The sequence below is a fragment of the Tinamus guttatus genome, unplaced genomic scaffold (genome assembly GCF_059628265.1).
Source record: "Tinamus guttatus ecotype Peru unplaced genomic scaffold, ASM5962826v1 Tinamus_guttatus_pri_ptg000048l, whole genome shotgun sequence".
NCBI lineage: Eukaryota > Metazoa > Chordata > Aves > Tinamiformes > Tinamidae > Tinamus > Tinamus guttatus.
Window position 1 is genome coordinate 3,711,036 of NW_028288582.1, and position 25,966 is coordinate 3,737,001.

Consider the following 25,966-nt stretch of genomic DNA (forward strand, 5'->3'; position numbering starts at 1 on the left):
AAACTAGGGAATACGGAATCTGCTGCAGAGGCTGTGGCTCACAATACAGCTAAGTGAAGCAGGTGAGCCAAGAACAGGGAAAAGAAAGTCACATGTAAATACAACATTCTTCAATCTTGCACATTGCCACCTTTATCTTATTTTAGGGAAACTGCTCTGTGACAGTACTATAAAAAAAATTAAGAGAAAGGGCATCTTTGTTTTCCAAGATCTAAAACCAAATTGTTTGGGTTTCATTCAGGGAGAGAGGAATATATTCAGTTCCTTCCCTCTTCTCACAAAGCTATAAAGAGGTTTTCAAAGCTCCTAGTAATTTTTCTTTCCATAGTGTAAGAGAGCCTGAGGCTATACTTACACATGTATAATACGAGTACAGCTGCCACAATTCTTGCTCAAGCATCTCTTGGTTCTAACAGCTTGGATTTTTCCAGATATAGGAGGAGATAAAAAATAAATTAAACCCTTTTATAAAGGCTAACAAAACCAGGATTAAATTTACTGCAACCTTGCGAGTGAACGCCCCAATGGCATCAGAATACTTTTATTTAAAGCATTCCGGTGTCTGGAAGAGAGACAAAAACACTCAAAAAGCAATGAAAGAAAAACAAAAAGGGAGACTTGCAAGATGAAGAGCACAATGTGTACTTAATTTAACGTATATGAGAGGAACTTTACTTTTACAGTTGTTATATCCCCATGACCTGATGCAATGCCCTAGTATCGAAGACTCTTTCCTTTTACCAGCCACTATTCAGTCCTTTCTCCTGAAACCAATATGGTTCAGGACACGCGCGACCACCCGACAGCTGCCGCAAGGGCAGTTCACAGACACATTTACACAAAGAAAGGTAGTTTCTCGGGCTCACAGAACAAAGTGGAAGCATAATTCACTAGACGCACTGGTGACACCTGGGCCCACGCGCTGCCTCCTCGCTGCCCGCCGCTCCGGTCGGGCCCGACGGGAGCGGGACACGAGGAGCAGGACCATCGGATTTGCCGTGGGGTTGCAGCAACGTGCGGAGCCCTCGGGGCACGGAGCGTGGGGCAAGGGCTTCTTCACACCCATCACACAGTGCAACCCAGAGCCCTCGGACACCACACTGCCACGTTCGCTCCTGCCCGGAGGTGATGCATCATCCGGGTACTCCCCACCATCCCCACGTCAGAGGTAACATCAGAGGTAACAAAATATTGCAACCCATCAGGTTCTCATCAGTTTTGTATGAGCAATACCAGAACATCATGTCAAAACTGAAAATAGTTTATGAACAAACAACACTCACCTAAACTCTAAGTACAGGACAAGGTGCTTTTTCTAATGTCACACAGTTGTGTTTTACTCCACTAGGTGGAAAATATTAATTTTTTTCTCCATTATATCTCAATATTTGACAATTTGACACAGTCTTTAAGCATGAGTTTAAATGCATCCTCTTATAAAGCATGATCATGTCACACAAAAATCACACTAGCAAATATTTTTTTGTAACAGAAATAAAAGACTGTCCAAATCAACGGGCTGAGGGACATGATTTGTTATAAATTTATTTAATCTTCAGTATTTCAGCTTGCACCTTTGCTTCAGCACTTTAAAATAAAATGTTTCAACTATGACAGTAACTGCCTAATTTACATTGCGTCCCAGTCAGTGTTCTTAAAAGAATCTCATATTAATCCCATTAACCATGACCATGTTGTGTTTGGTGTTGCATAAGACTAGTTCCACTTTTTTCCCCCAACCCCCAGAATTAACAGTGTCAAGTTTTTACAAAATGGTTGAGTTTACAACATTTGTGTGCGCAGACCCAGGAGTACAAACTGTGACCTGATAATCCTGAAACAGTCAGTAGTCTAGGTGGGAATTCTTTCCTTTCCTCTTTTCTGTGCCTGGAAACAAGAAAACTTCAAATCCTACTGTATATTTAAATGGCAGGAAGAAAAATATACAAGCTTGTATTTATACTGTATTTCTATCAATGGCAACAGGTCATAAATTCATGTTTGCAACTATCACAAAGACTCATGAACACCAAATCAGTTTTATACTGTAAATACTGTTGGATTGATGGTTTAGGATTATCAATTCACCGTTGTCAAGTTTATAACAGTTCAGAAGCATCCTGGAGAAAAATCCCGAAACACATACCTTTCGGTATATAATAATGCAACTGCATTAGCTAAATATATACTGTACATAAGTCTTATCAGCATTTTAACCTACCAAAGATGTAAGATTCCACTTTCAAATACAAAGCAGATAGCCAATAATGTATACTTATAATACAGCCCTCTTCCTCTTTTTTTTTTTTTTTCTCTTTTGTTTCAAACAATTTGGTCACAATGCACCTTTGATATAAAAGCATTTTAAACTTTATTATTAATACTCAGAACATTAGGATTTCCAGAATTTTTTTTTTCAGTAGCATTTGTAGAACCACTTTTGGTAACAAATACAGTAGTTAGGAATGAGCATCCAGATGAGAATGCAGAATATTATCCAGAATCCTTTCCAGCTAAGACCATAGGGCTGGTGCTGTGATGAGTAATAGTACTAGAACCACAAAAACACTATAGTATGTTTCTTAGAGGCTACATCCTCTTTTGCTGGAACACTTTATAAATACATATTAAAAAGTAAGGCAACAACTCCAAACAGCCCAAACTGCTCACCTCAATTTCCAATTAGATCCGTGACTGCTGCAGATCAATGTCATGCTTGCACTGTTTAGCGTTTGTCTTTATTCTTTCGAAATGGTCCAATAAAAACATACTAATAATTTAGCAATTAGTATTTCCCAAACAGCTCTGGTATGCATGTCCAATGCCATTTCACTAATACTGGTTAGGTAATCTTGGGTGTTACCACTGCCCGTTTTTTCAGGATTGTGGACACTAATTTGGATTTGTAATAAATAGGTGCATGAATCCAAGGCTCCCTTTTCCTGCTAAGTTTATGACCTATTGTTTTCTTAACTCCTAATGTTCAAATTAAAGACGCACCAGAAATAGCCTGGTACTAAAAATGCTCACACCAGTAAACAAAACTTTATTCAGGACCTATGTTTTTCATGGCCCTGATTTGAATGGACATTCAACTTATGAAGATGTGCAAAAGGAAGGAAAAAAAAAAAAAGTCAAATTACAGTAAAGTTATCCAGAGAAGGAGGATGTTACACAAACTCATAAGGAAATGACAGTCTTTTTTCTCTTTTACTATAAATACACTTAACAGTTTAGCAGAAAGACAAGCTAAATTTTAAGATTGTTCACATTTGAAAGTTGTATTATACTCTCTGCTAACGATAAATAAGGAACAGGTCCTGACAATGGAATTTGACATCGCAATTTTCATCAACAGATCTTTGAAGACTGGTTTTAAAGAAGGGTTAAAACAATGATTATGTTTGCAAAGTTCTGAGAAGTCCATCTGCTGTCCAAACTTTGGATTAAAGTCCTTATTTTTTTCCTTTACTTAGAGACAGGTATATACAGTGCTGTTGTAATAATGAAACAAATGTGAAATCTACTGTAAAGTTGCACAATACAGAAAACTGTTGCTCCATCTTCTACTACATAAATGTGTGACTCCACAGGTTAGTAATGCTGTTTTGTTTTTTTGTTAAGTTGGAATTATTCCATCACGTCTAAGACCTCTCTTTAATTCCAAATCCTCCAGTTTTTTCCACAGTTCTTCACGCTCCTTCTCTTTCTTCTTCTCACTGACAGATGAAATAAAATGAAGAGTTAGGAGAAGGGAACACTGTAAAGCATTTATGTAACAAAAGTGTAGCTGACATTGATTAGCAGCATTAATTTTGTTCTGTACCTCTGCAATTCTCCTAGCATATATTTAATTTTTGTAAATAGTTTTCATTTATATTTTTGCTTTTTGTTACCTACAAAAATACTGCTAAACAAAGCAGGAGAAGAACATAGGAAATCTGAAAAAATAAGTGTCTATAGTCAATACTTTACAGCATAGAAGAAAAAACTTGCAGTGTAATTTTAGTATGGATTAAACATATTGATATTAATAAAAATAATATTTCCAAGGCTAATTTGCATTAAATTATTTTCATTTTTTAAAAAAATCTTATAAATAACAGCCACTTTCTAGAATGAGTGTTGCCTTATTGTCTTATACTGATTTTGGACACTTTCACCTAGCTCTGACATCAGCCAAAAAAAGTGCAGTTCCAAGTCTTTTGATCCGTGCTTCCCTCTTCATCCTTAAAGGAACAAAGTCTGTGTGGCACTTCCTTTATCAGGAGGCCTCATTGGCTGCTTGGGTAATAGGAAACCTAATGGTTGCTTCACCTGCATTATTCGCTTACTAAATTTCCTATCTTTGCCACACCTTACATAAAATTAATGTCCCTAATAATGCAAATTAGGAAAAAAAAAAAGTTTTCCATATCTACTAAATCACCGTGCAGGTTAAAGGTCGAATGTGAAGTTAGCAATTTACAGATATAGATTCTCACCTTGTCACATTACAGAATTTCATAAAAATATTTCACGTAATTAGAAATTTTATTTCCACTTTATTCCTTCATTCACTCATAGTGCTGACAACTGAGTCACTGATCTGAAAATGTAATTTCCCTAGAGTATTTTAAACATACAAAAACTACAAGCAACTCTCGAATAAGTCTCTGAAGATAAAACTTAAAAGAATCCACTGTTACTAAAGAGTATTTAAAATTAAATTTAAGAGACAGTGATATAGCTCAACATTTTCAGGCTATTACCAGGCTACTAGTCATTACCATTTATATGTGTGCTTACTAAAAGACTGCCAGAGGACAACAATCTCATCCAGCTTACCTATATGACCTACTATAGTCCTTAATATTAAACATACTCATCCACAAGCTTTAAAAAGTATAAAAGTTACACCTTGTATATGCTGTTTCACTGAGACACTCAAGCTTTACTGTATGCATTAAGGTAAATATCCCACTTTATACATTCAGATATTTATACATTTTATAATGATAACTAGTAAATAAAAATGGTGAATAGTCAGCACCTGCTTTGATAAAAGATACAATTTCAGTAGGTGCTAGAAAAATTCTTTATACAGCTCAGTCAATAAATTTCACCCATTACCTATACATTGGATATACTAAAATACTGTCCGATTCCTCATTTTTGTTTCACCTGCAGCTTTGGATAAGCTGAAATTTTAGCCAAAGATGATGCACTATAGTAGGAAAATCAAGACCAGGAAAAAATGTCAAAAACCCATTTTACTAGAGTGCAACTAATGATTTTATGAGTGGTAAGGATCTAGCAGATGTTGCACGCCAAAAGACTCAAATACAGCAAGGCCTCTGAATTTGAACATGAAAAAAATGACAGGGCTGAAAGGTGCCTCTCTGCCTTAAGACCACATCTAGCCTAAGAAGAGTATCATGGAAAATCCCATTTTAGGATTTTCTCTCACATCTCTTTCCCCAAACCTCCGTGTAACTTTTCTGAAGTCTTTAAGCAAAGTGGTATCCTTAAACTCTTGTTTTTTCTTCTATTACTGAAGTTCTTGAAATGTTCAAGTCATTTGGAATGTGCAGCCAATAGGAATTCCATGGGGAATGCAGACTCACAGACTACACAGTGGGTCCTGTATTTCATAAGGGATAAAGAACCACCTATACATGGTGTTATCTTGCTTCTTGCAAGAAGGTGGTTAAAGAGTATGCAGAAAAAAATGAGATATTGGGTCAGTCACGTGTGAGGTTATGCAATTACAGCTGGTGTAAGGGAAAAACTAAACAGCAGGCCTTATGCACAGCTGACAAAAGAAGCTTTAAAAAGTTACCGCTGACGATCTGACTTGTAAGTAGCTGTCAGCTCATCAAACATGGTGCTGTTCATCTCCATAAATGCCTTCAACACATTGTAGACTAAAGCCACAATAGCCCTGCAAAACATTAAAAAACAAAAAAGAGATGCTTATTAGTTTCAGCTGAAATCAAATGAGAAAGAAAACTATCTTGTCTTACCAGCATTTCTAGGATTGATTCTGTTCTTGCAAATATGATAATGTAAATCCTGCAATTTCAGTGAGACTACTTTTGATTTGAAACATTTAAAGGTGAGAATCAAATTTCATTTCTTTACTGATTATTTAAATGGAGCAACTCAAAACTCTAGGGCAAAAGATAACAACAGAAAACTATTCAATAAAACTGCAGACTCTTCCCTCATGCTGTGCATCTTTGAGTGCAACTCCAGGGATAAAAATCATCAATGTAGGCAAAAGTAATAAAATTTATACATGAAATAGGAATAATTCATATTTCCTTAAGATTTTTCTATGAAGTTGAACACTCAGCACATCTATGCAAAATGCAGGTCTGGATTTCAAGATTAATTTCTTTGTATTCACACATTCTATATTCATCTTTACTTTGGTTCACTGAAAACAAAACAATCTTTAAAAAACACAAATCACTCGGGTGAAATACTGCAGCATCTACATCAAGCAGTGCACATACAGATAATATCTACTCAGACCTCTGCCTACTTTGCTTATAGCTGTCCCTGATCACACACAAGAGCCAATATGCCACAGCTTACATTAAGTTAATTGCATACAAATGAGAGGCAGGATCTAGCCATGGAAGAAGAGAAGGTGTGTAGTACTAATTTTAAAAAGGAATCAAAGGCGTTCTGTCTCACAGAGGTTCAAAAGCAGGTGTAATCACTTTTCCCTTTTAAACCATCTGACTGGATAACTAACTTAAACCTACTGGAATTTTCAAAAGCAGATGGGGCTGCCAATATTCTTATTATCTAGAGGTCAGAATTTCCCTCTGGCAGTGTTGAAGATAAAGAAAAAATTTAAACAACTAAAAGGGGTAAAGAGAGGGAAGAACTGAGTGTGAACAGCATACAAAGAGGCTGGAATACATTATAAATCAAGAGACCCCCAAATTCCTGATCTTCTACTGGTGTTGTTATATGTAGACATGGGGCTTTTGAATAAATGTCTCTTTAAGCAGAAGGCAGTGAATGAACCTTAGAGGTGATAGGGACCTTTGGAGCTAATCTAGATACCAAACACACATGCTATTGCTTCTCTCTGTAGTTGTGGTGCCTGCATTTAAATATTTACATCTTCTTTATTTCACATGCATCTTAACCTGGCCTGTGTTTGTAAGACATTCCTGCTGAAAGCACAGAAACAGGAGGGTTTGGGGAAGACATATAACAGGACAACAAACATTTTAAAAGATTAAACATTTCACAAATATTTTGCATTAAAGACTTAACATAGCAACTGGGAGCTGAAAGCAGCACAGTTCATTAAAAATGCTAGGTTTACTAAATGGTAAACACCTTGGCTCTGAAACACTCTTCCAAGTACAGAATATGTGGCATCAAATTGCAATAGTAATTTTCATTAAAAACTTTCCACTAGGAAATTTAGTTACCAAAAAGAGGCAAATTAAGAGGATTTCAAGATGAAGCAACTGCTGAGAAATACTGCACTTAACAGAGAACATCTGTATTTAAATATATTTGTAAGAAACAACCCACCCTAAAAATATACTGAGATGTATATGCTTCGTAAGCATTTAAAATAATGAGGTAATAGAAGTCTACTAGAAGTATCAGCATCGCCCACGGAAAAGGCCCAAAGACTTAGTATTAATAAGTGATACTCATCGAAACAATTTATGATCATGCTTATGACATAACCCAGTTAAAAAAAACGTTGCATAGGAGAAATGCTTGATGAGCAACACTTTTTCTTCAATAACAATGTAATGCCTAACTACTATTTTTTTTCTCCAACTTAAAAGAAGGTTTATTTTTATCCCATGAAGTGCAATTTTTTGTGCACACTTCTCGGGTCATTTACACATTTTGAACCAAGCTCAAGTATGGTCTAATTTCCATTGGCATTAAGAGAGCTGCACCTGCATGTGCCAGCTTTGAAATTCAATCATTCCCGTTCAGATGTCCTTCAGCAGACAGTAACTAAGTTGATTAGTTGTTTGACAAGTGACAAGTTAAAATTTAAAGCCAAAACTTACGGATTCCAGTGTTCTTTAGAAATCCTATAAAGGCTGGAAAACATGATGGGAAGTATAACGTTTGAATTCTCCTCTATCAAGCTCATGATGTATTCATTATTCCAATAATATAGCGCCCTTTCAGCCACCTTTGGGTTAGAAGAATAAAATATTAACAGGAATTACCTATAATTTTTGTAATATTCTAAAATAAAAACAAACCACCTAAGTTTAATGGCAATGAACGAACATGAAATTAACTTTGGAATTAAAACCCTATTTTAAGCAGTAGCATGACATGCATTAATGAAATTAATTTTTTATACTCTAATGCAGATCCTACAGCTCCCAGTCTCTCTTTCTCCTGGACAATCTGTTGTCTCCCAGTGAATGCCAGCTGCAGGCACTGCAATACTGCTGCAGAGAGGAAGGGAAAGAGAAAAACTTCACGCTTTTCCATTCCCTCAGTCTTGCAGTTTCAGACATGGAAAGAGGAAAGCAGCAAGGAGGGAATCAAAAGAAACAGATAAGGAAAGGCTTACTAGCTGGGCTGTATTAGGGGAAAGAGAGTAGGCAAAACGGGAACAGTCATCTAAATTATGCTGAAAACATAGCCCAAGAAGAGCCTAAAAGAATCATACCAGCCTACGTGCCAGAACAGGGCACAGAGATTAGTATGGAGGGACTACAGGACATGGATCCCCTGTCTTCTTCAGACAGGATTAAACCTTTGTTCCTGTTCAACCCTTTCTTTCTGTCATGAAATTGAGTCTGAGTGAAGAAAAGGGTCTAAGGCCACGTAGCAAGTGCATCTACAGGCAGGAGGGCTCAGTGGCTGCTTGAGCAGCTTAAGGCCTTAGGTGCCTCAAAACTGCAAATTCTTTGCTTTAGCCCCAAACCTGTCATTCATGGAATCTAACCTGTCATTCATGGAGCTCTGAACTAAAATCAGAGCAGTACAGAAAAGAAAATTCTCCTGCCACTTCTCCAGCTAAAAGATAAATATTTTAAATCACATAAGACAAAATAACATTTGCATTTCAGAAGTTTTTAAGTTTGAAATTGAGACTATACATTTCTATAGACAATAGTCAAACAACAACCTCTGCTACTACTGACCTGAAAATGAGGGCTAGAAACACACTTGGCAATTTGTTTAAACAAGGGCTCCTGGATTTTGACAAACTGTGAAGGTTCGATCACATCCAGGATCTCCTCCAGCTCCCCTAGGAACATGACCTTAAGACAAGGAAAGAAGTGTTGAATTCAAAACCTTTGAATTATTTTCATCTGCAAAATCCTGTATGTCCTCAATATTCTACTGCTTCAGGGAGAACTGGAAGTCCTCACTAGCTCAACAAGACTGTCTTAATAATAATAATAATAATAACAACTTATCAGTTTAATTTTTGCATTTTCTGCATCTTGTCTCTTGCACAGAGAACAAGTGTGTGCAAATGCTGTAATTAAAGGTAATTACTAATCCCCTAAATCAAAATTCAGAAAAATTGATTCACAATGACTTCAACTTTGTTAATACAGGAGAATCATTTATTTTTATCTCCTTTTGGGAAGCAACATTCAAAAATAACAGTTCTGCTGTTCATTAGGGAAACTCAGATTTGCATAAAGGATAGGAAGTAGAAATGTAAAAGTCGGACTGTATCCTTTGTATGCTTATTAGGTAAATGACAGATAATAAAACATTCTTTCATCAACCTTTGGAATATATAAATATACAAATAGTTCCAAATCTAACAGAATTCCCCAATCTATCCTCGATATATTTATTTTCTCCTTTCTACAACAAAAAGATATTCTTTTCTTTGCAGAAGAATCAGTGTTTATTTTCCGAACAGAAACTGTGGTTACCAGAAACTTTTCTCTTCATATCCAGAATATAAGATTCAAGCATGGACAATCGCCTACATGAATTAATAACAAGATCCACCACAGCATCTACCTGGAAATATGTAGAAATTCTCTGCATATTATTTGGTGGCATTACAAAACTGTCTCCTACTTTTTGTTAACAGTAACACGTCACTTACCTCTTTCTGACTGCAGGTTTTTGGCCAGAATTTCATTAAACCTCTAATGACCTAAATTAGAAGAAAAAAATATATATTTTTACTTATCTCAGAGGGTAAGCCAGATGTTTAAGATGCAAAGAAGTATGAAAGAAATATTTACTGGTTCTGTGAGTGAGGGGTCTTTCTCCAGAAATTGTACTATGCAGTATGCCAACTGTGAAAGGGTAAAAATTTAAGAAAATAGTGTTAGAACATTTTTAATAAAAATACACCAACATTAAAAAACTAGAGACTCAAAGCAAGATGCTATACAGCTTTCTCAGATTGCATCTGATTTTAAACTGAGATGCAAAGGACTGTGCAAAGCCCAGTTTATAGAAAACCACAGTTCTCTGAAACTGCTTCCTTTATACTTTTTATATACTGGCAAAACTATGAAAACTCGCACAAGCTGGTCCAGCCAAAACTCAGCCTAAGCAGCAAGCCACAGTGCATCAGTTTAAGAAAGATCACACTATGTGAGAGCAGAGAGAAAGGCAACAGGTGGCACTTAGCAGAAGGAAAAAAGGTCATAAAAGCAGAATGTGTAAGAGAATAACGTGCAAATATGAGGGAAAACATTGAAGATTAAACAAAAACAGCAGTGGTGTTAGTATTCAGAAAATTGTTAGGAGGAAGATGACCCTAGACAACATTAGACTAAGAAACATAAACACTCTCTTGGGAGAGGGAAAGAGGCTGGATAGAATGGGGAAGGCAGCCTTCAAAAAGGAGCAGAGTATAAGCTCTGAAACTCCATTACCAAACAATAAGCCCCAAATCTTACAGATATATAGAGGTTATGCATATTTTCATTTTTAATCATCCAACCAGAAGCAAGGTATTTTTAATACAAAGCACATTTAATGAATTAAAAATAGCTATCATAAAAAACAGCTGTTAACAAAATCTTCTCCCCCGACCTTTTTTGTGCTAAGTAGTTAAAATTCCAAAGCAACTAAAATAATGTATCATTCTAACAGAAAATATTTTTGTAATTTCTACCTGTGCATGGAAGAGAGATAAACTCCTGACAGTATGTAAGGGAATCAGCACCTTCACCAGAAACTGTTTATGCTCTGCCTTAAGAGGTAAAGCAAACCCATTGATAATACTAGAAATTAAAAGAAAAAAAAAAGTTAGTGTTATGATCACAGAAAACATACTTGAGGTCTGAACAAATAGTTTCTAGATTAAAACCATTATTCAGGAAGACAAGTTCAGGCTATGGCTAAATAAGGTGCCAACTTTTATTGTGTTTGATACCAGCAATGCAGTACACATCTAGGTAGCAATTCTGCTCCGACCTAAGAATAATTAAGTGAACAGCTGCACAAACCTGTTGCCAAACAGATAAGGCTTTTCTACGTGGCCAGTAAATTCATATATACAGCAGGCTCTTTGGTAATTAACAACTGAACTTATCAGAACTAGATTCACTTGAGATATTCACAAGATTTTAGTGAGCTTAAAAACCTTGCAGTACATAAAGATGAAATGCCCAGGCTGGAACACAAGGAGGAAAAAAAAAAAAAAAACCCACCACTTTATGCAGTCAAAATGCATCAAATAGATAAACCTGGCAAAGACCTGAGAGATTTGCACATGGGCTTAGAAATGAGCATTTGCATAAATTTTATTTACTTATTTTTTTAAGAATCAGGGTTTTAAGTAGTAATTTTTCTGAGTCTGACACTATTCAGACATGTCCAGAACGAAAGTTTAAGTAATAAATAAGGACTCATTTACCTTCCTAAAATTTCCAACAGTTCAGCTACGCCATTGAAGTGTTCCGTTTCATAAACAAATCTAAAAAAAGAAAAGTTAAATATAAATAATATATCAGTTTCCTAAAGGGCTCGTAAGAGAAAAGTATCTTCTCTCACAACTTACCGTAGAAAAATATTATTAATCTGTTTTCGGATAAATGCTCTAAGACCGAGAAATTTGCCATAAATTCTGTGCAAGACTGTTTTTAGGTAGTCCCGTTCTCGAGGGTCTTCGCTGTCAAACAGCTCCAACAGCTGTGTTTAAAGAAAGATGGGAATCAGTGGCTTGACTTTATATTTGACAAGTATTATATACAGACCTTTAGATAAAAGGTATGCCCATGCAAGCATATGCACAGGTGAATCTGCTATCTTCAGCATCAAAGATGTAGAAATCTAGTATTTAATATATGATGTGACCTCAATACAACATCATGCAACTCATCTTACTAATCTCTGCTTCAATTATAACAGGTCTTTCACAGTCTTTGAACAACCAACACACTTTTGATTGATTAGGAGAAAAATTTTGCCTTTCTTCTCCACAAAAATTAAAATAGTAATAATAATAATAAGGAGCTGTCACACAGCAGAAATAAGCCAGTTTGCCTATTACCGCTCCACTATTCTCTCTTTCTCTGCAACTAGAGATCCTCAATTGCTCTAATAATTTGCCCGCAAAACTCTGCATCAAGGTCACATTTTTCTAATTGCTTGTAATTTATATTTTGAGCTCTTAAGCCTCCCAAGTAGCTACACAGCTTCACGTTGTGGAAAGACTTGACACTGAAGCCCATGCCAGCAATGGATCTGCTGTCACAGGATCTCCACCAGGCTAGATGAATCAAAGAATTAAGGAGGATTAATCTTGCAGGTTGAACAAAATGTTAGCTTCGCTGCCCAATAAAAAAGGCTTGTACTAAGAATCTCTCAAATAAGATTTTAAAACAGAAAAATAAAAAACTTAAAAATAATTATGCAACACTCAGTGAAAACAGAATACCATCCAGCATCTTGTACTGTACAAAATACAACCCGAAACACTGAAATCTGAAGTTGCTTTTAAGAATCAAGTCATTAAATGAGCAGCAGGAATATCACCTATAGCATTTGTGCCCTATTTGTCTTGAATTCTCTAGGATAAAGTAAATGAGCTTCCTTCCACCCTTCCTACCCCATCGTTTTTTGGCACAACACCATGGGTTATGCTGCAGGACACCTGGAATGAAATTGAAGGTAAACTTAAAGAAAAAAAAAAATAATGAAGCCTATGGAACATAAAGAAATTTAAGGTAATAATCATAGGCAGCTAGGATCTATCTCGCACGCAAAAGCAATTGGCAGCCAGTACCTATCCTGCAAGAGAAACAAGGGCACTTTGCCAAAGAGATCTTACAACTGCACAAAGATACTGGCACAGAAAATATACTACAAGAATTGTAGAAAACAAAATTACCTTCAACTAGCAAACAGATACATTATAAATACCTATCATAAACACATTTGGTAACCAACTCTCTCTCTCTCTAGTTACTCAAGGAAGTTCTAATGTAATTTCTACACCAGAATGAATTCCTTTCACTCAGAGTTCTGGGCTTGTGCAGAACCTGGGCACCTTCACAGGGATCAGAGCGATGCCTGGCGGGACAGAGCTGGGAAAGAGGGCTCTGGGCAGGAATGACTAATAGCTTTGGAGTTCATTAGAATATTGGGAATTGGGTACAGTCATCGCCAGCTCTCGTGCAAATACACTGTACTCTTCCACTCTGAATCCCATCTCTAACTTACATACCTCTTCTGAAAGGTTTATATATAGAAAAAAATGGTTTTGCATATTAAAAATATCACACTTCTTACAGAGGTGCCAATTCTTAATGCGAAATAAATCAATTAATTAAATTGCAGAAATTAAAGCAAATTGAGACTTCCAAACATCACAAGAATATTTCAGAAAAAAATGCTAAGACAGTAGGTCAGATATGTAGATAGACATGCCAATATCTCAGAAACACAGAGCCACTAATATCCGGGTTTGGGATGGATGTATTCTTCTCGTTTGGTATCTTTCCATAGCTTGTAATGAGATCATGGTGGGAATTTCATGAGAAAACTAGGAAGTCTGACGAGTGCCCTCCAGAGGTTATAAACACATTGCTTTGCTCAAGCAGCTCTACAGTTAAATAAACAAACAGTCACCTCATCCGCCTACAAAGAACGATTTTCACCCAAAAAAGACAGCAAACAGCTGGAGACACTTAGCTTTCTAATTTTATTAGTGAATTGGTTTTAGAAGCAAAATATTTACATTTCCCATTCTGTTACGCATAGCCTCTGCAGAAACAGGTATATTATTTGATATGTCCAATTTGTTATCAAATTTCACCCATAAAGTTTTATTTCAACAGGCAGACTGCAAGGTTTCCATAATTCTTGTGACTACTCTGACACTAAATGTACTTAGAAATGCAAAATAGAACTTCCAAAAAAGCAACCTACAGTAACATATATACTCGGGGAGGTATGTGAACATTATGTCTCTTAGCAACAACCGTTTCAGACTGTATATAGGCAGTTTTCAGAAAAGTACAGCATCCTGTCGGAAGCTGAATGTCAGGAATGCATCTGCATTTAAAAAAAGACAAAAAAAAAAAAACAAGCAAAACAGCCCTTTGAAAAATGCCCACTAAAAAAAAGTCTTATTTTTGTATACAGGTGTATTCGCTACTGAGAAATACTATTTTAAAAACAAACTGCCAAAAAAAAAAAGCTGCTTTAAAGTTGCATTGTCTGTATTACAAAACAGGATTCACCAAACACGCTCAATGTTACTAAGCTTCAGCTTAGTTTCCAGTGCAAGTGATCCGCTGTAACCACAGATTAGGAGCTACTCTATACAAATACAAAAACGTAATAAAAAGTGCGTGGACACCCAAGTTTCCATCGGTCAAACTCACCCCTTTATACACACACAAATATATCTACACCTCCATGTACAACAACACTCAACCCTGTCATTTACAGAAAAAATAAGTGTTTTAATACTAAATTGACATGTGGTGCCTAACAACGTATAAAAATGTTTCACCTAATAGCAAGAACTCCTGAATTTTGGAAATTCTTTTGAACTCTCATATGTTTCATCACACATTTTCAGGTAAATAGCTTTTGAAAGCTTATATTTCTCTCATGGTTTCATTCAGTGCATCATTACAGGCTAACAGGATCCAAAAAATCCTTGTTTGACAGCATTCTCCTGGGCCAAATGAGGACTGGGATGAATGTCTTGAAGAGACCTATGTGTGGAGGGTATTTTGCATTCATGAGCAAGTTCAGCTGCTCATACCAGCAACACCTAGGAATGGTATTTCTCTATATTTGAAAGTAAAACACAAGCATCTTTTCCAAAGCTACTCTAAAATTAGACTTAGAAAAGCTGCCATTAGTGATTTTGACATATTCTTTGGCATATTTTTACAACTCCACTAGCTACTGAAAGATCATGGACTGGGGCACCTTTTCATTCAAATCAATATTTAAATGAGAAAAAATGAAAATCCATCATAGAGGTCTGATGCAGGAAAAAAATAAATATTCATTGCCTTTAGAAGAGGGATAAAATAAAACCAGAATACTTTCCACCCCTAGAGTGAAGAACATCTTGTGATATTCTGAAGGAAAACAAAGTCCCTTCCAAATCTCTCTGAATTTAAGGATAGAAATGGCTCCCTCAGGAGCATTTTTCAGGTATTTTTTATGTGATTAATGTACATGGACAGCAAAAGCACTGCTTTTATACCCTGGGGATCCTAGGGAAAAATAAAAGCCCCATGATGAAAAGGTGAGAGGAAGGTTTTCAGAAACGCTGAGCATCTCCTGCCACTTCTGGTTTGGTTTTTATTCAAGTCTCAATACCCTGGAAATTCCCTTGCTTAACTAAATAGGAATCTTTAGAAATTTCTCAGATTGCAAAAGCAAGCTATGGATTGCAGTAAACACAAAGTCCTTTCTGACTCTTGAGTTTCACATGAATTCATGACATTAATGAAAAACATAAGACAGATCTATTGCTGAAAACTGAAAAGGCCAAATCAAGTATTGCCTAGAGCAGCACAGACACATATGCACATGCACAACTCCCCATCTCTCCTTTTTCAAAACTTTCATTGTAAATCCTTCTTTACTCTTTTTTTGTTGTAAATGAAGCTACAGCTTCACATTTCAAACAAAATCTTTCAAACATTGAAAGCAAAGTGAAACCTGAAAGAAAACAGATCAGCTTACCTGCAATACAAATTTCTGATCTATGTACTTTTTGGCAATGCTGGGCTGGAATTCTTGGCTTTCCAAAAATCGTATGAAAAACTCATATACAAGCTACAAACGAGAAAAAAAGAATAACCTTTAGTTTACAAGTTATTTTAAACGTTTCCCTAAACTCTTTCTCTAGAAAAAAAGACGCTGTTTTTCCCAGGAATGCATGCAAGACATTCTCCTGTTTTATCAAACTGCTACCTTCGAGCTAGAATTAATAACACCAGTTTTGTAAGTTAGTTTTGCTTATTTAACTCCCATCAGAGAGATTTCATTACTAAGAACGGGCCCTGACACCTTGTAGTGTTTATCTGCATCCTGTAAAGCTTACAAGAGTAATTGGCAAGCACATTTTGACTGCCCTCTGAACTGCTGACATCGCATTAAATACAGAAATTGTGATTCTGAAAGGGTTGCTGAAGCAGTTGGAAATATTTATTTTAAATTAGAAATTGCTTAGTGTAGCATTCTACAACAACGTGAAACAGAGAAAATGAATACAAATCAGGATTGAACCACGATTCCTGACTTGCTGCAAAGGCTTTAGGGCTGCAGGATCAGGGAATCATAATCCTTGCTTGCTCTTGTGAAAGTCCATCTCTGCTAAACTAATTAGTGTACAACGAGAAAACTCTTATGAACCAGGCAGAAAGGAAGTGGAAGAAACACTACCCAGGCCTCATAAGACAGCAACTCTGTCCTGAGCCTCATCAGATGAGCCCGTTATCAATTCTCTGCTGAAACATTTCAAGAGTAGTAGCTGTAATAACACGCTTTCGCTTCTGGCTTTTGTGGGCATGCATATTGGTATAGGAAGAAGAAAGCCATCAGTTAGATTTTTAAACCATTTTACCATAAACCAGCTAAACCATTTTAAGCTTTTCACTTGCTAAATACCAATTTACCGCGAGATTGCAACTGCTCTGTGTCAGTGTTCTCTGACTTTTAAAAGGAAACAATATGAAATCAAAAAAAAAGTGAGAAAGTCTCAGAAATACAATATGAGAGAGCTTACATAACTAACATTAATTCAACAGGAAGTCAATTCCATCATCTCCCGACAAATTCTTAGGTGGCTTTCACTCTCACAATGGCAAATCATCCGCTGGCTCAGAAATTCCCTCATTTGCCTGTAAATATGACTTTTAAAACTACAGCACTGGTGTGAATGAACATAAGATGAACAGACTGAACAGCCTGTGCTGTCTCCAGGCAGCAAAAGCTGTTCAGAGCTTCCTTGAAGAAGTTTCTTATTTTCGTGAGATTTAAATATAAATGAGAGAAGAAACCTGCAATTCAACAGATTCTAAATTGTGAGAGAACAAAAGAGGGAAACAAACTTCTCTCAGGCAACGACTGTATGTAACAACTGTCAAATAAAATCCTTATTTTAAGTTGAGATCCGTCATGCTCCTTTGCTCACAGAAATTCCCTGACTACACAAACTGTTTCTCAGGCAAACTTACCTGTGGTAAAAGTCACAGTCCTGTCTAACACAGATGGGATTTAGTGCAATAGCACCAATGCTGCTGACTCACTCCAAAGTTACTTTATATTCTTTATTCAAAGTATCTTGCACTGACACTTGAGGCTCAAAGGAAGGATGATATACAGCACTGATCATATATCCTGCCATAAACACCTGAAAGCAAATCTGGCCTGGGGGGCTGTAGAGGGATGGAAAACACACTAACATGCATGTTTTTTCTAATCAGCAGCCAACACCTGTGTGTTTTTGTATGAAAATTAGCTGTTCTCAGTAAAACAAACACTGCTATTGAGATCATCCCCACACTGCTCTTGCTGAGTTGCTGGGAAGCATGTGTGCATCAGAGCAACTTGGGAAGCAAATCAAATTTTTAGCCAGTGAAGGAGAATAAAACACAAGCAATACCACCAACCTAATCTTACAAGAAAGCTATACTCTTGCACATACCAAGTACTCTGCTTTTGCACACATTTTATTTTAGCCAAGAACAATATTAGTAAAGGAAAAAGTAGACTTCTGTTCCTACACCTTGTAAACCAGTTCTGATTCGCAAGTGAGCAAAAGCTGTAGTAAAATAATAAATACATTAAGCAATACTAAGGCCTACTCAGATAAATTTTTAAAAACCTGTAAATGTGGCCACGATGCCTCCAAGGTGGGCTCATCCTCTTCTGGATCAAATTCATTGCTGTCACTAGGTGGGAGAGTTCTGAATATATTGCAAGATACCTAAAAAGCAGAAGAAAAAACACTTCCAGATTAGTTTTGAAATAGTTCTAGGCATCAGGACACTGCATATGTAATGCCTACCCTGGGTCTCTATTGTGACCTAAGGAGTATTGCTTTTGCTTACTGGCTGACAATGCTCTTTAAAAATGATAGAAACCTGAAGAGCTATCACCTTATCAAAGCTGCCGCCTGCCTGGACTTTCCCTTCTCCGAGGCTTTATGTTTCCTTTACAGTGATGTCCCAGCACAGCCCATTCTGCCATCGTTTTCCTCTACCACTTCTGAGATGAGCTCACTGGTATCCCTGGGTCTCAAGGGCCATCATTAGCTCTGCAGGCAGAAGAGCCATTTTGGAGATATGAGAAATGCCATGAACATGTAAACACAACAAGTGTTTGCATGTAAAGGTTATTTTCCTCTGCCCAGGGAAAACACTAATGGCATCTGCTGAAGGTCTCATCTATCAGCAGGAGTTTCACTTTTCAGCAGGGTTCACACTTTACGCGCCTGGACACCTCACGCCGACTACAGGATTTGGTACTAAATGAAAGCAACAAATAATATTTGCTTGTTACTTATCCCATACTTTATTTTGCAATGGGTTGGCTTTGCTTAACCTTGTTCAGAGGTGCTTTGTGGAGACTGCTCGGTGCGGTGAGGCTGGTGCTACGAGGGAAGGCTGAGCTGAAGGGCTTCCCTGGGTTAATCATCCTGCTGAACAGAGTGTGCAGCTTCTCAGCAGCAAATCTGATGAAGTGCAAACCCTCTGTGGGGCTTTTTGTGCACTTTGAAGGTGATGTTGTGCCTTCCTTGCACACTGCTACGCTGCTTAACCCAGCTCCAAGCTGGTTAATCCCACAGGTGGGAAGCGTAGGATGTTCCTTCCTAATCCAGTCTGTAGATGATCCCTATTGCTTTCTTCTTAGTCTTTGGATAAACTGAAGTAATGAAGCAAGTCAGCATAGTCTATAACACTTATTTCTTTATCCAGACTTTTATTTCAGATAATGCGCTGCTCTAAAACAGCAGGAAAGTGCATGCGGTGCATACACCAGTGAGCACAGGAGAAAGGCAAAAATAGCAGCTCAATGAAGAATAAATGAGGGTAAAGTGGTGAGCATGGAAAAAAACGCAAGTCAGACAGGTTTCTGCTTGGACATTTTTCTTCTTGCCACAAGAGGGTGCATTTTACTACAGTGTTACACTAAGACACGCTTTTAGAGAAGCCCTCACTGCATATGTAAACCTTGTTTTCAAGCCACGTGGTTTTCAACCCTCATAAATAGGGCACTTAGCAGCATGTGCTAATAGATACTACATTTACTTGCCCTAAATGCACACTTGCCAAGTGACTGCTAGTATTTGTTAGGAGTCTTTCCCAATTTTCCCATTTTTTTCCCTCTATTCATTCACTTCCATTAAACACCCTTCCATGAAAAGACATTTCTGGTGTCACCAGGATAAGTCAAACATTTGTTCCAGGAACGCCCACGCAACACAGCCTGCCTTTCCCCAAGGATCTCCCAGCTTCTCTTCTGCTAACTTACCTTAAAAAACAGGTAGAAGAGGACAGCAATCAGCTTTAACAGGACCAGTTTTAAGAAGCTCAGAGCTGTTTAGAAGGAAGAAAGCCCAGAGGACTCCCAAACTCCCAAATAAAAACAAAAAACGAGGAGGGAGAAGGGGGGAATTTGTTGGTGCTGTGGATCCGAACATCTGGAATACTGCAATACTTATTCAAGCATTTAACATTTCACATTCACAAGTTCTACCTTTCTCCAGATTTGGCCCAAAACCGGGAACAGTCCCATAAGCAACATGCAGCTATTTTTTTCTGCTTTAAAATTCATTTGAAACAAGGAAAATAATTCTTCAGCAAATTTAAATAAATTAGCTAATGAAATTCATACCAAAACATCTGAAAAGACATAAGCATTTATCATTTATTCATATTTTAAAACTCCCAGAACGAATACCAAAGCCTGAGTGCGGCAGAAGCACAATCTGAAAGGGTAAGAATGAGAAGAATGAGGTTCATTTAGCTTCTCCTTCTCTCAGACAAATGAAGACAAATCCCTCCAAGATTCCAATTAAGCCAATCCAAGTTTTGTACAGGTTGCAGCCACAAATAGTCAAGTGCCAGCACGGACATCCGAATCTTAACTTCCCAACAAAAGTAGTATTTCACAAGAGGATGCATAACAAAAAGGCCAGTCTCACGGCAACTTCAAGGAATTGAAAAGCAGTTTGTTGCATAAACACAGAGGGATAAAAGCAGAGCGAGTTGAAGCACAGTGCTGGCACACAGTTTGTTCTCTTCAGTTTTCCTTTTCTGTATTAAGAAAAGCTATACAGAGCTAAAATGCAGCTATTCCCCTCCAGAGAAGAGGCTAAGCAGGTTATCTTTAAGGGACATCCCAAGATAATCATAATTAAAAAGCCACCACGACCACTGCCTGCCGTTATGGTTGCAGCAATCCCCACCAAAGGCGCTGGGCTGCGTGCGGCAGCAGTTCACAGGGTGCTTGGTTAAATCGGCCGCCCCGGCTGTTTCTGAGCTCCCAGAGGGGGCCGAAATGCAGCCAGTTGAGCCCTGTGCGCAGCGCCCAGCTGTGCAGCTGCTCCGGCAGCCCGGATCCGGGAAGCAGCAGCCGCCTAGGGAAGCTGGCACGCATTCCGAGCCCAAGCAGCCTGCCAAAACCCCCAGTTATTTCTGACCTCTGGGATCAGCGCGCTGAAGGGCTTCCCTGCCAGCCCGGGCACAGACCTGGTGGTTTCTCTGCCACAGCCAACGTAAATGACTACGGATGGATGTGCCCGTCCCCACCAGAAGCAGCCGCCTCCTCCCCGGGCAGGATTTGAAAACCCGGGTGCGAGAACCTGCTTTAGCAAATGGCTAAAATCTGCCCACGGTCATGAAACCTCAAACTCCCGAGACCAAGGGGGAAACGGCAAAATGATTTGGTTTAAATGGGAAATGCCCAGAAGCTTCTGTGCTCAATGTGGGGTTGTCACAATGTGCAGCCAGGTACAGCTTCTCCACCCAGAGGCAGGGCAAAAACCTTTTTGGGAAAATTTCCAAGAAAACAATACTCAGTAATGGATGATAACTCTTTAAAAACATACAAATGGGGAGGAGGAGGAAAAAAAAAAAAAAAAAAAGGTGATGCAGGGGCAGACTGGGTTGACCACAAGGAATGAATCAACTCTAAGGTCTGCACAGATCTGAACAAAAATGTTTCACCAACCCCATTTCACCCGAGTGCTCCTTTTCCACGCTGGTCAAAGCAAGACTTTAATCAGTAACAGTCATCCTGCATGGAGTCTGGAATGAAAACCATCATACACACAGGGAAGCTGAAATCCCAATAAAACCAGGATAAATGCATCCCAAGCAAATCGCAGGGAGTACCTGTTCTTCCATTACCAGTACCTGGAAACATTCAGAGAAACCCCACATCTATATGAAACTGAATCTAAGCAATATTTCAACTATGATGTATTGTCACAACATATGGTAACAATATTCAGTAACTGGAACGTATGCGAAGCCACGCTAAGAGGCTGGGATGGCACTGCCAGGCGAGACAGACACTGCACTTGGACTTCTGAAGTGCATCTTCACGTGTCCCTTTTTTTAATCACGGATTTACATATTTTAGAGCCTGCAGTGACTACTGCAGTCACTCAACTCTAATCTCTCTCTCCATCCCATTACATCGCTCCCAGAAGAGTGACTGAAGTACATCTAACAAGAAAAAAAAAAAAAAAAAACACTAATTTTATCTTAAAGATTATAAATGATTCCACCATCTCCCCTGCCCTGAAGTTTAACTACCAGTTTGACTAGGGCACTGCTTCTGGCTTCAAGGTTGAGCTTGTCTAATTTCCACTGGTTCTTCCTAATCTATAAGATCCCTTTCTAAATCTGTATATAGAAATGCATTTGCACTCTGCACGCATATACAAATTTTTATACACACACTCTCTCTCCCTCAACACCTCTCAACCTCTTTGTTACTAAATGGAAGGCAGCTCTTAAAGCCAGATAAAAGGGGTTTTCTTCCTTTTTTTTTTCTTCTTTCTTTTAAATCTGAGATTATTTTTGCAAGCTTACTTTGAGTTCCCACCTACGTGGGAATACGCAACCCCTTAAATCCTTGAGGTACAGATGAAAAGCCAGAACACTTCCCTTCTTTTTCTGGATATTGCCTTTTGCAGTTATCAACACTAGCTTCTTGGAGCAGTGCACTCTATCAGAAACGCACATTAGGACCATCATCCACGACGTCCAAGTCTTTCTCTGCATCGTTGCTTACCAAAGTCTGGTCTCCCAGAGTTTGGTATTATGTGTGTTCTTTCCCCTCAGCAGCACGACTTTCAACTTGGCTACATTAAAATGAAATATGTCGCACTGGGAACACAGTCAAAAATCCTGGTCACCGAAACAAAAGCCAGTCCTCTTCATCTTCCCTTGACCTTCAGGCCATCGACGAATTTAATCAATAACCTGCAAAACCTTAGCTCTACCCCAGGGGTTGCTGCACTTGCCACGACCCGGTGGAGCGGCACCTTCCAGCCTTGTGAGGGGCAAGGGGAGGCCCTGGGCTGCCCCACCAGAACCCAACGGGGCTGCTCAGTGCTCAGTGGCCACAGGATGAACTTTCGGAGGGAGGAGCCACTTCCTAGGGATCCCCCGGAATGGAGCCCGCTCTGAAATTCCACTCCAGCTCCCACTGACCTGGGCCCGATGGTTCCCACCAGCAACTCCCTCCATAACTCCACATAACTCCGTCCGGACGCGCCAGTGAGCCAGGTATTTATGTGATGTGCGTCCAGCTATTTCTAGGCAATGGAGTTTAAAAATCAATCAATCAAGATACTCCAGAGCTATAATTCTTGGGCACATCAGGGATACAGCACTGATGGAAAGAGCCCCCTCATTTCCAGAGCAGGCATCAGTCCCACGAAAGCCAAGACATGAATTTGAGCAAGTCCAGACAGTATCACAAAACCAATACTGTCTCAAACTCCAAAATGAACAGCAAAACAAACAACCAGTAAATAAATTAATTAAAAAAAGAAAACATCCCCCTCTCCGACTGAAGAGTCACTCTGTGCTTATATACAAGCACTATGCCAAAAAAATGGCATTTAAGAATATGGCCAAAGCGAGCAAGAGGGGGGGGAAGAGAGAGAGAGAGAAAATCCCCTAAAAATATTGTAGCTGCAGGGAAACAAGCGCTTCTTCCAAATACTAATATTTTTCAGGCTGCTTTGCTTTATACTGAGTTCCTGCACTGCTATGCAGATAAAGTCTGATGAATGAAAGGCCTCTAACCAGCAGGAGGAATAAGGGATACAGATAAACAGAACTACAGCCTGTCGGGAAAAAATACTAGAGATAACTGCTGCACAAGGAACTGCCTGCAAACGGCTTCTTTGGAAGGAAGCACGGATCATCGGAGCCTCTTACCTTAACAGGGGCTGGGCATTTTATACAAGCTACGCGTATAAAATATGAGAATAATGTAGATAATCTCCATAGAGAATTTGGAAATACTGCATAAAAAAATTAAAGAAGTTAGATTGCCATGCAGGTCTGCTTCTCCAGCTCTGGTGACCCCCTCAAACAGAAAAGAGGGCAGAATTTAAAATATGAAGTAACTTTACCCCACGCCTGTGCGCTTCGAGAGTTTGCTCACTACGGCAGAGATTTCCGAGGTAAACTCATTTTTTTAGGTCAAAGGAGCACGCAACTTGAGTATTTCAGGTGGTTTCTAGATGAGTTTTAAGATTAATTCATAATATTTCACAGAATATCTGAAATTATTTAAATTTCTCAATTTGCAATTGTCATTTCTTAGAAGGGTGTATGTATTTATTTTACTTAAAATGACATTCAGGAGTATATTCTTAAATCTCATGTTTGAATTAAGAGGAACATACACAACATTCTTTTTTTAAGCAGAAATAGGTAAGATTGAATACGGGTAGACTTGCATAAAAATGTCTCTCCAGTAACATTTTAAAATGAAAAATCTCAATAGGATGAACATTTAGCAAGTACACTGTTGTACTTAGTCATAAGCAAAGCTACAGAAAATAAGACATTCATAACGCCCATAAAGTCTAACAATCAGCGTTCAGCCTAAAAAAAGGGTCTGTTACATATTTTTTAAAAATCGTGGCTTAAACCAAGGCTCTTTTCTGTTTAACAGGTCCATCACAAACAAACTCTGTATCCAAATTTCAACTTTTATTTTTTGAGAAAATCCAAATTTTGACTTTTATTTTTTGAGAGAAACCTAGAGTAAAAGGAAAACAATCTCTGTAGATCTCAGTCAGAGAAGAATCTGAACATCATATTTTAAAGTAATTTGGGATGTTTATCTGGGCATTCACGTATACCAAGCTTTTTTTTCTGGCTGTGTTGAGCAACACAGCTTCTGAGACCCAAAACATCTAATATGTTTGAGTTTGGCTAGAGAGATTCTAGCTTTATTTTACTTGACTTTTCGTTACGGAAGAGAAGGACTATAGGAAGCTATAGACATTTCTGCACTTAAAATAGAGAAAAGAGGAGTAATATTCCACTCTAAAAGGTGTATTTCAAAAGCATTTCATTAGCAATCTCTTATAAGCTGGTTCATCCCTTGGTTGTGGAATGAACACAACATCTGGGGTTCAGATTTTATAGTATCTGACGAAGCAAGTAGGGGAGCTGGAATGATGCTCACCAGAAAGAAATTCACCCAGGTTTTGCAGTTGAAGAGCCTGCCAATTTTCCACCCTCTCATCCGTTTGATCTTCTATTTAAAAGAAAGCAGTTTCCTCCATCTATGCCTTAATCCCCAGAAAACCCCAAAAGCTCCACTACACACATCCTGCCGGGTACTGCAGATAACAGCAAACATTCATTTCATTCAACTGCCAGCACTTAATCTACCAGCAAAATCAGCATCATTAGTTTTAGCATCCACATTTTGCTCAGACAGTAGCAAATTTTAGATTAAAGCTCTGATGATTTGCTTGTAAAGTCCTATTACTGGCATTTCCTCCTAAGCAGAGCGTGTTTTAATCGGCAAGGGCCTTTTTTCCTAAGACCAGCCTAATTCTAGGGAGTGTGATGTGCCCTTCTGAACAACACACCCGAAGTGCAGGGCGGAGCACTGTGCAAAACCCTCCGGAATAAATGTGCCCATTATGTCCATTAACACCAATCCCAGCAAATGAGATTGATAATACTGGCGAGGCCACACGGAGCTTGCTTGGGTGGCCATTAGTAAATTCGATTTTATTGTTTTTTAATAACCAATAACATGCCAAACAGTTATGTGCATATCATGCTAAAGAGTGTGGTTTGAAAGAAGCAAATAACATTCTGACAAATAACTAAGTGACACAAAACAGAACCGCATAATATTAGGAACAGGATGAGGATTAGTAAAAAGATTCGGGAGCCAAGTTATTCTGGTTACCCAAATGAGTGATTACCATTTATATCACAACACCACAACATTTTTTAAAACTCTCAGGGTTTCTAATGAATTTTATAGGCAACCTTCTTCT

The 25,966-nt window shown here is 38.2% G+C and overlaps 1 protein-coding gene across 3 annotated transcripts in view; it reads right to left on the bottom strand.

Moving 5' to 3' along the window:
* Positions 1–1,740: 1,740 nt before the first annotated feature.
* The window catches only part of PPP2R5E (protein phosphatase 2 regulatory subunit B'epsilon), a 65,673-nt gene continuing 41,447 nt past the window's right edge, over positions 1,741–25,966 (bottom strand). For 2 of the 3 annotated variants that reach the window (XM_088539600.1, XM_088539601.1), the window contains exons 4-14: positions 18,293–18,394; positions 16,147–16,239; positions 11,990–12,120; positions 11,846–11,905; positions 11,102–11,210; positions 10,218–10,271; positions 10,076–10,126; positions 9,144–9,263; positions 8,046–8,173; positions 5,822–5,923; positions 1,741–3,719 (exon numbers count right to left, since the gene is read on the bottom strand). In XM_088539600.1, the coding sequence (XP_088395726.1) occupies positions 3,620–3,719; positions 5,822–5,923; positions 8,046–8,173; positions 9,144–9,263; positions 10,076–10,126; positions 10,218–10,271; positions 11,102–11,210; positions 11,846–11,905; positions 11,990–12,120; positions 16,147–16,239; positions 18,293–18,394 (1,050 nt within the window). In that variant the 3' untranslated portion in view covers positions 1,741–3,619. The remainder of the gene's footprint in view (positions 3,720–5,821; positions 5,924–8,045; positions 8,174–9,143; positions 9,264–10,075; positions 10,127–10,217; positions 10,272–11,101; positions 11,211–11,845; positions 11,906–11,989; positions 12,121–16,146; positions 16,240–18,292; positions 18,395–25,966) is intronic. The other variant, XM_088539602.1, reaches the window with a different exon arrangement.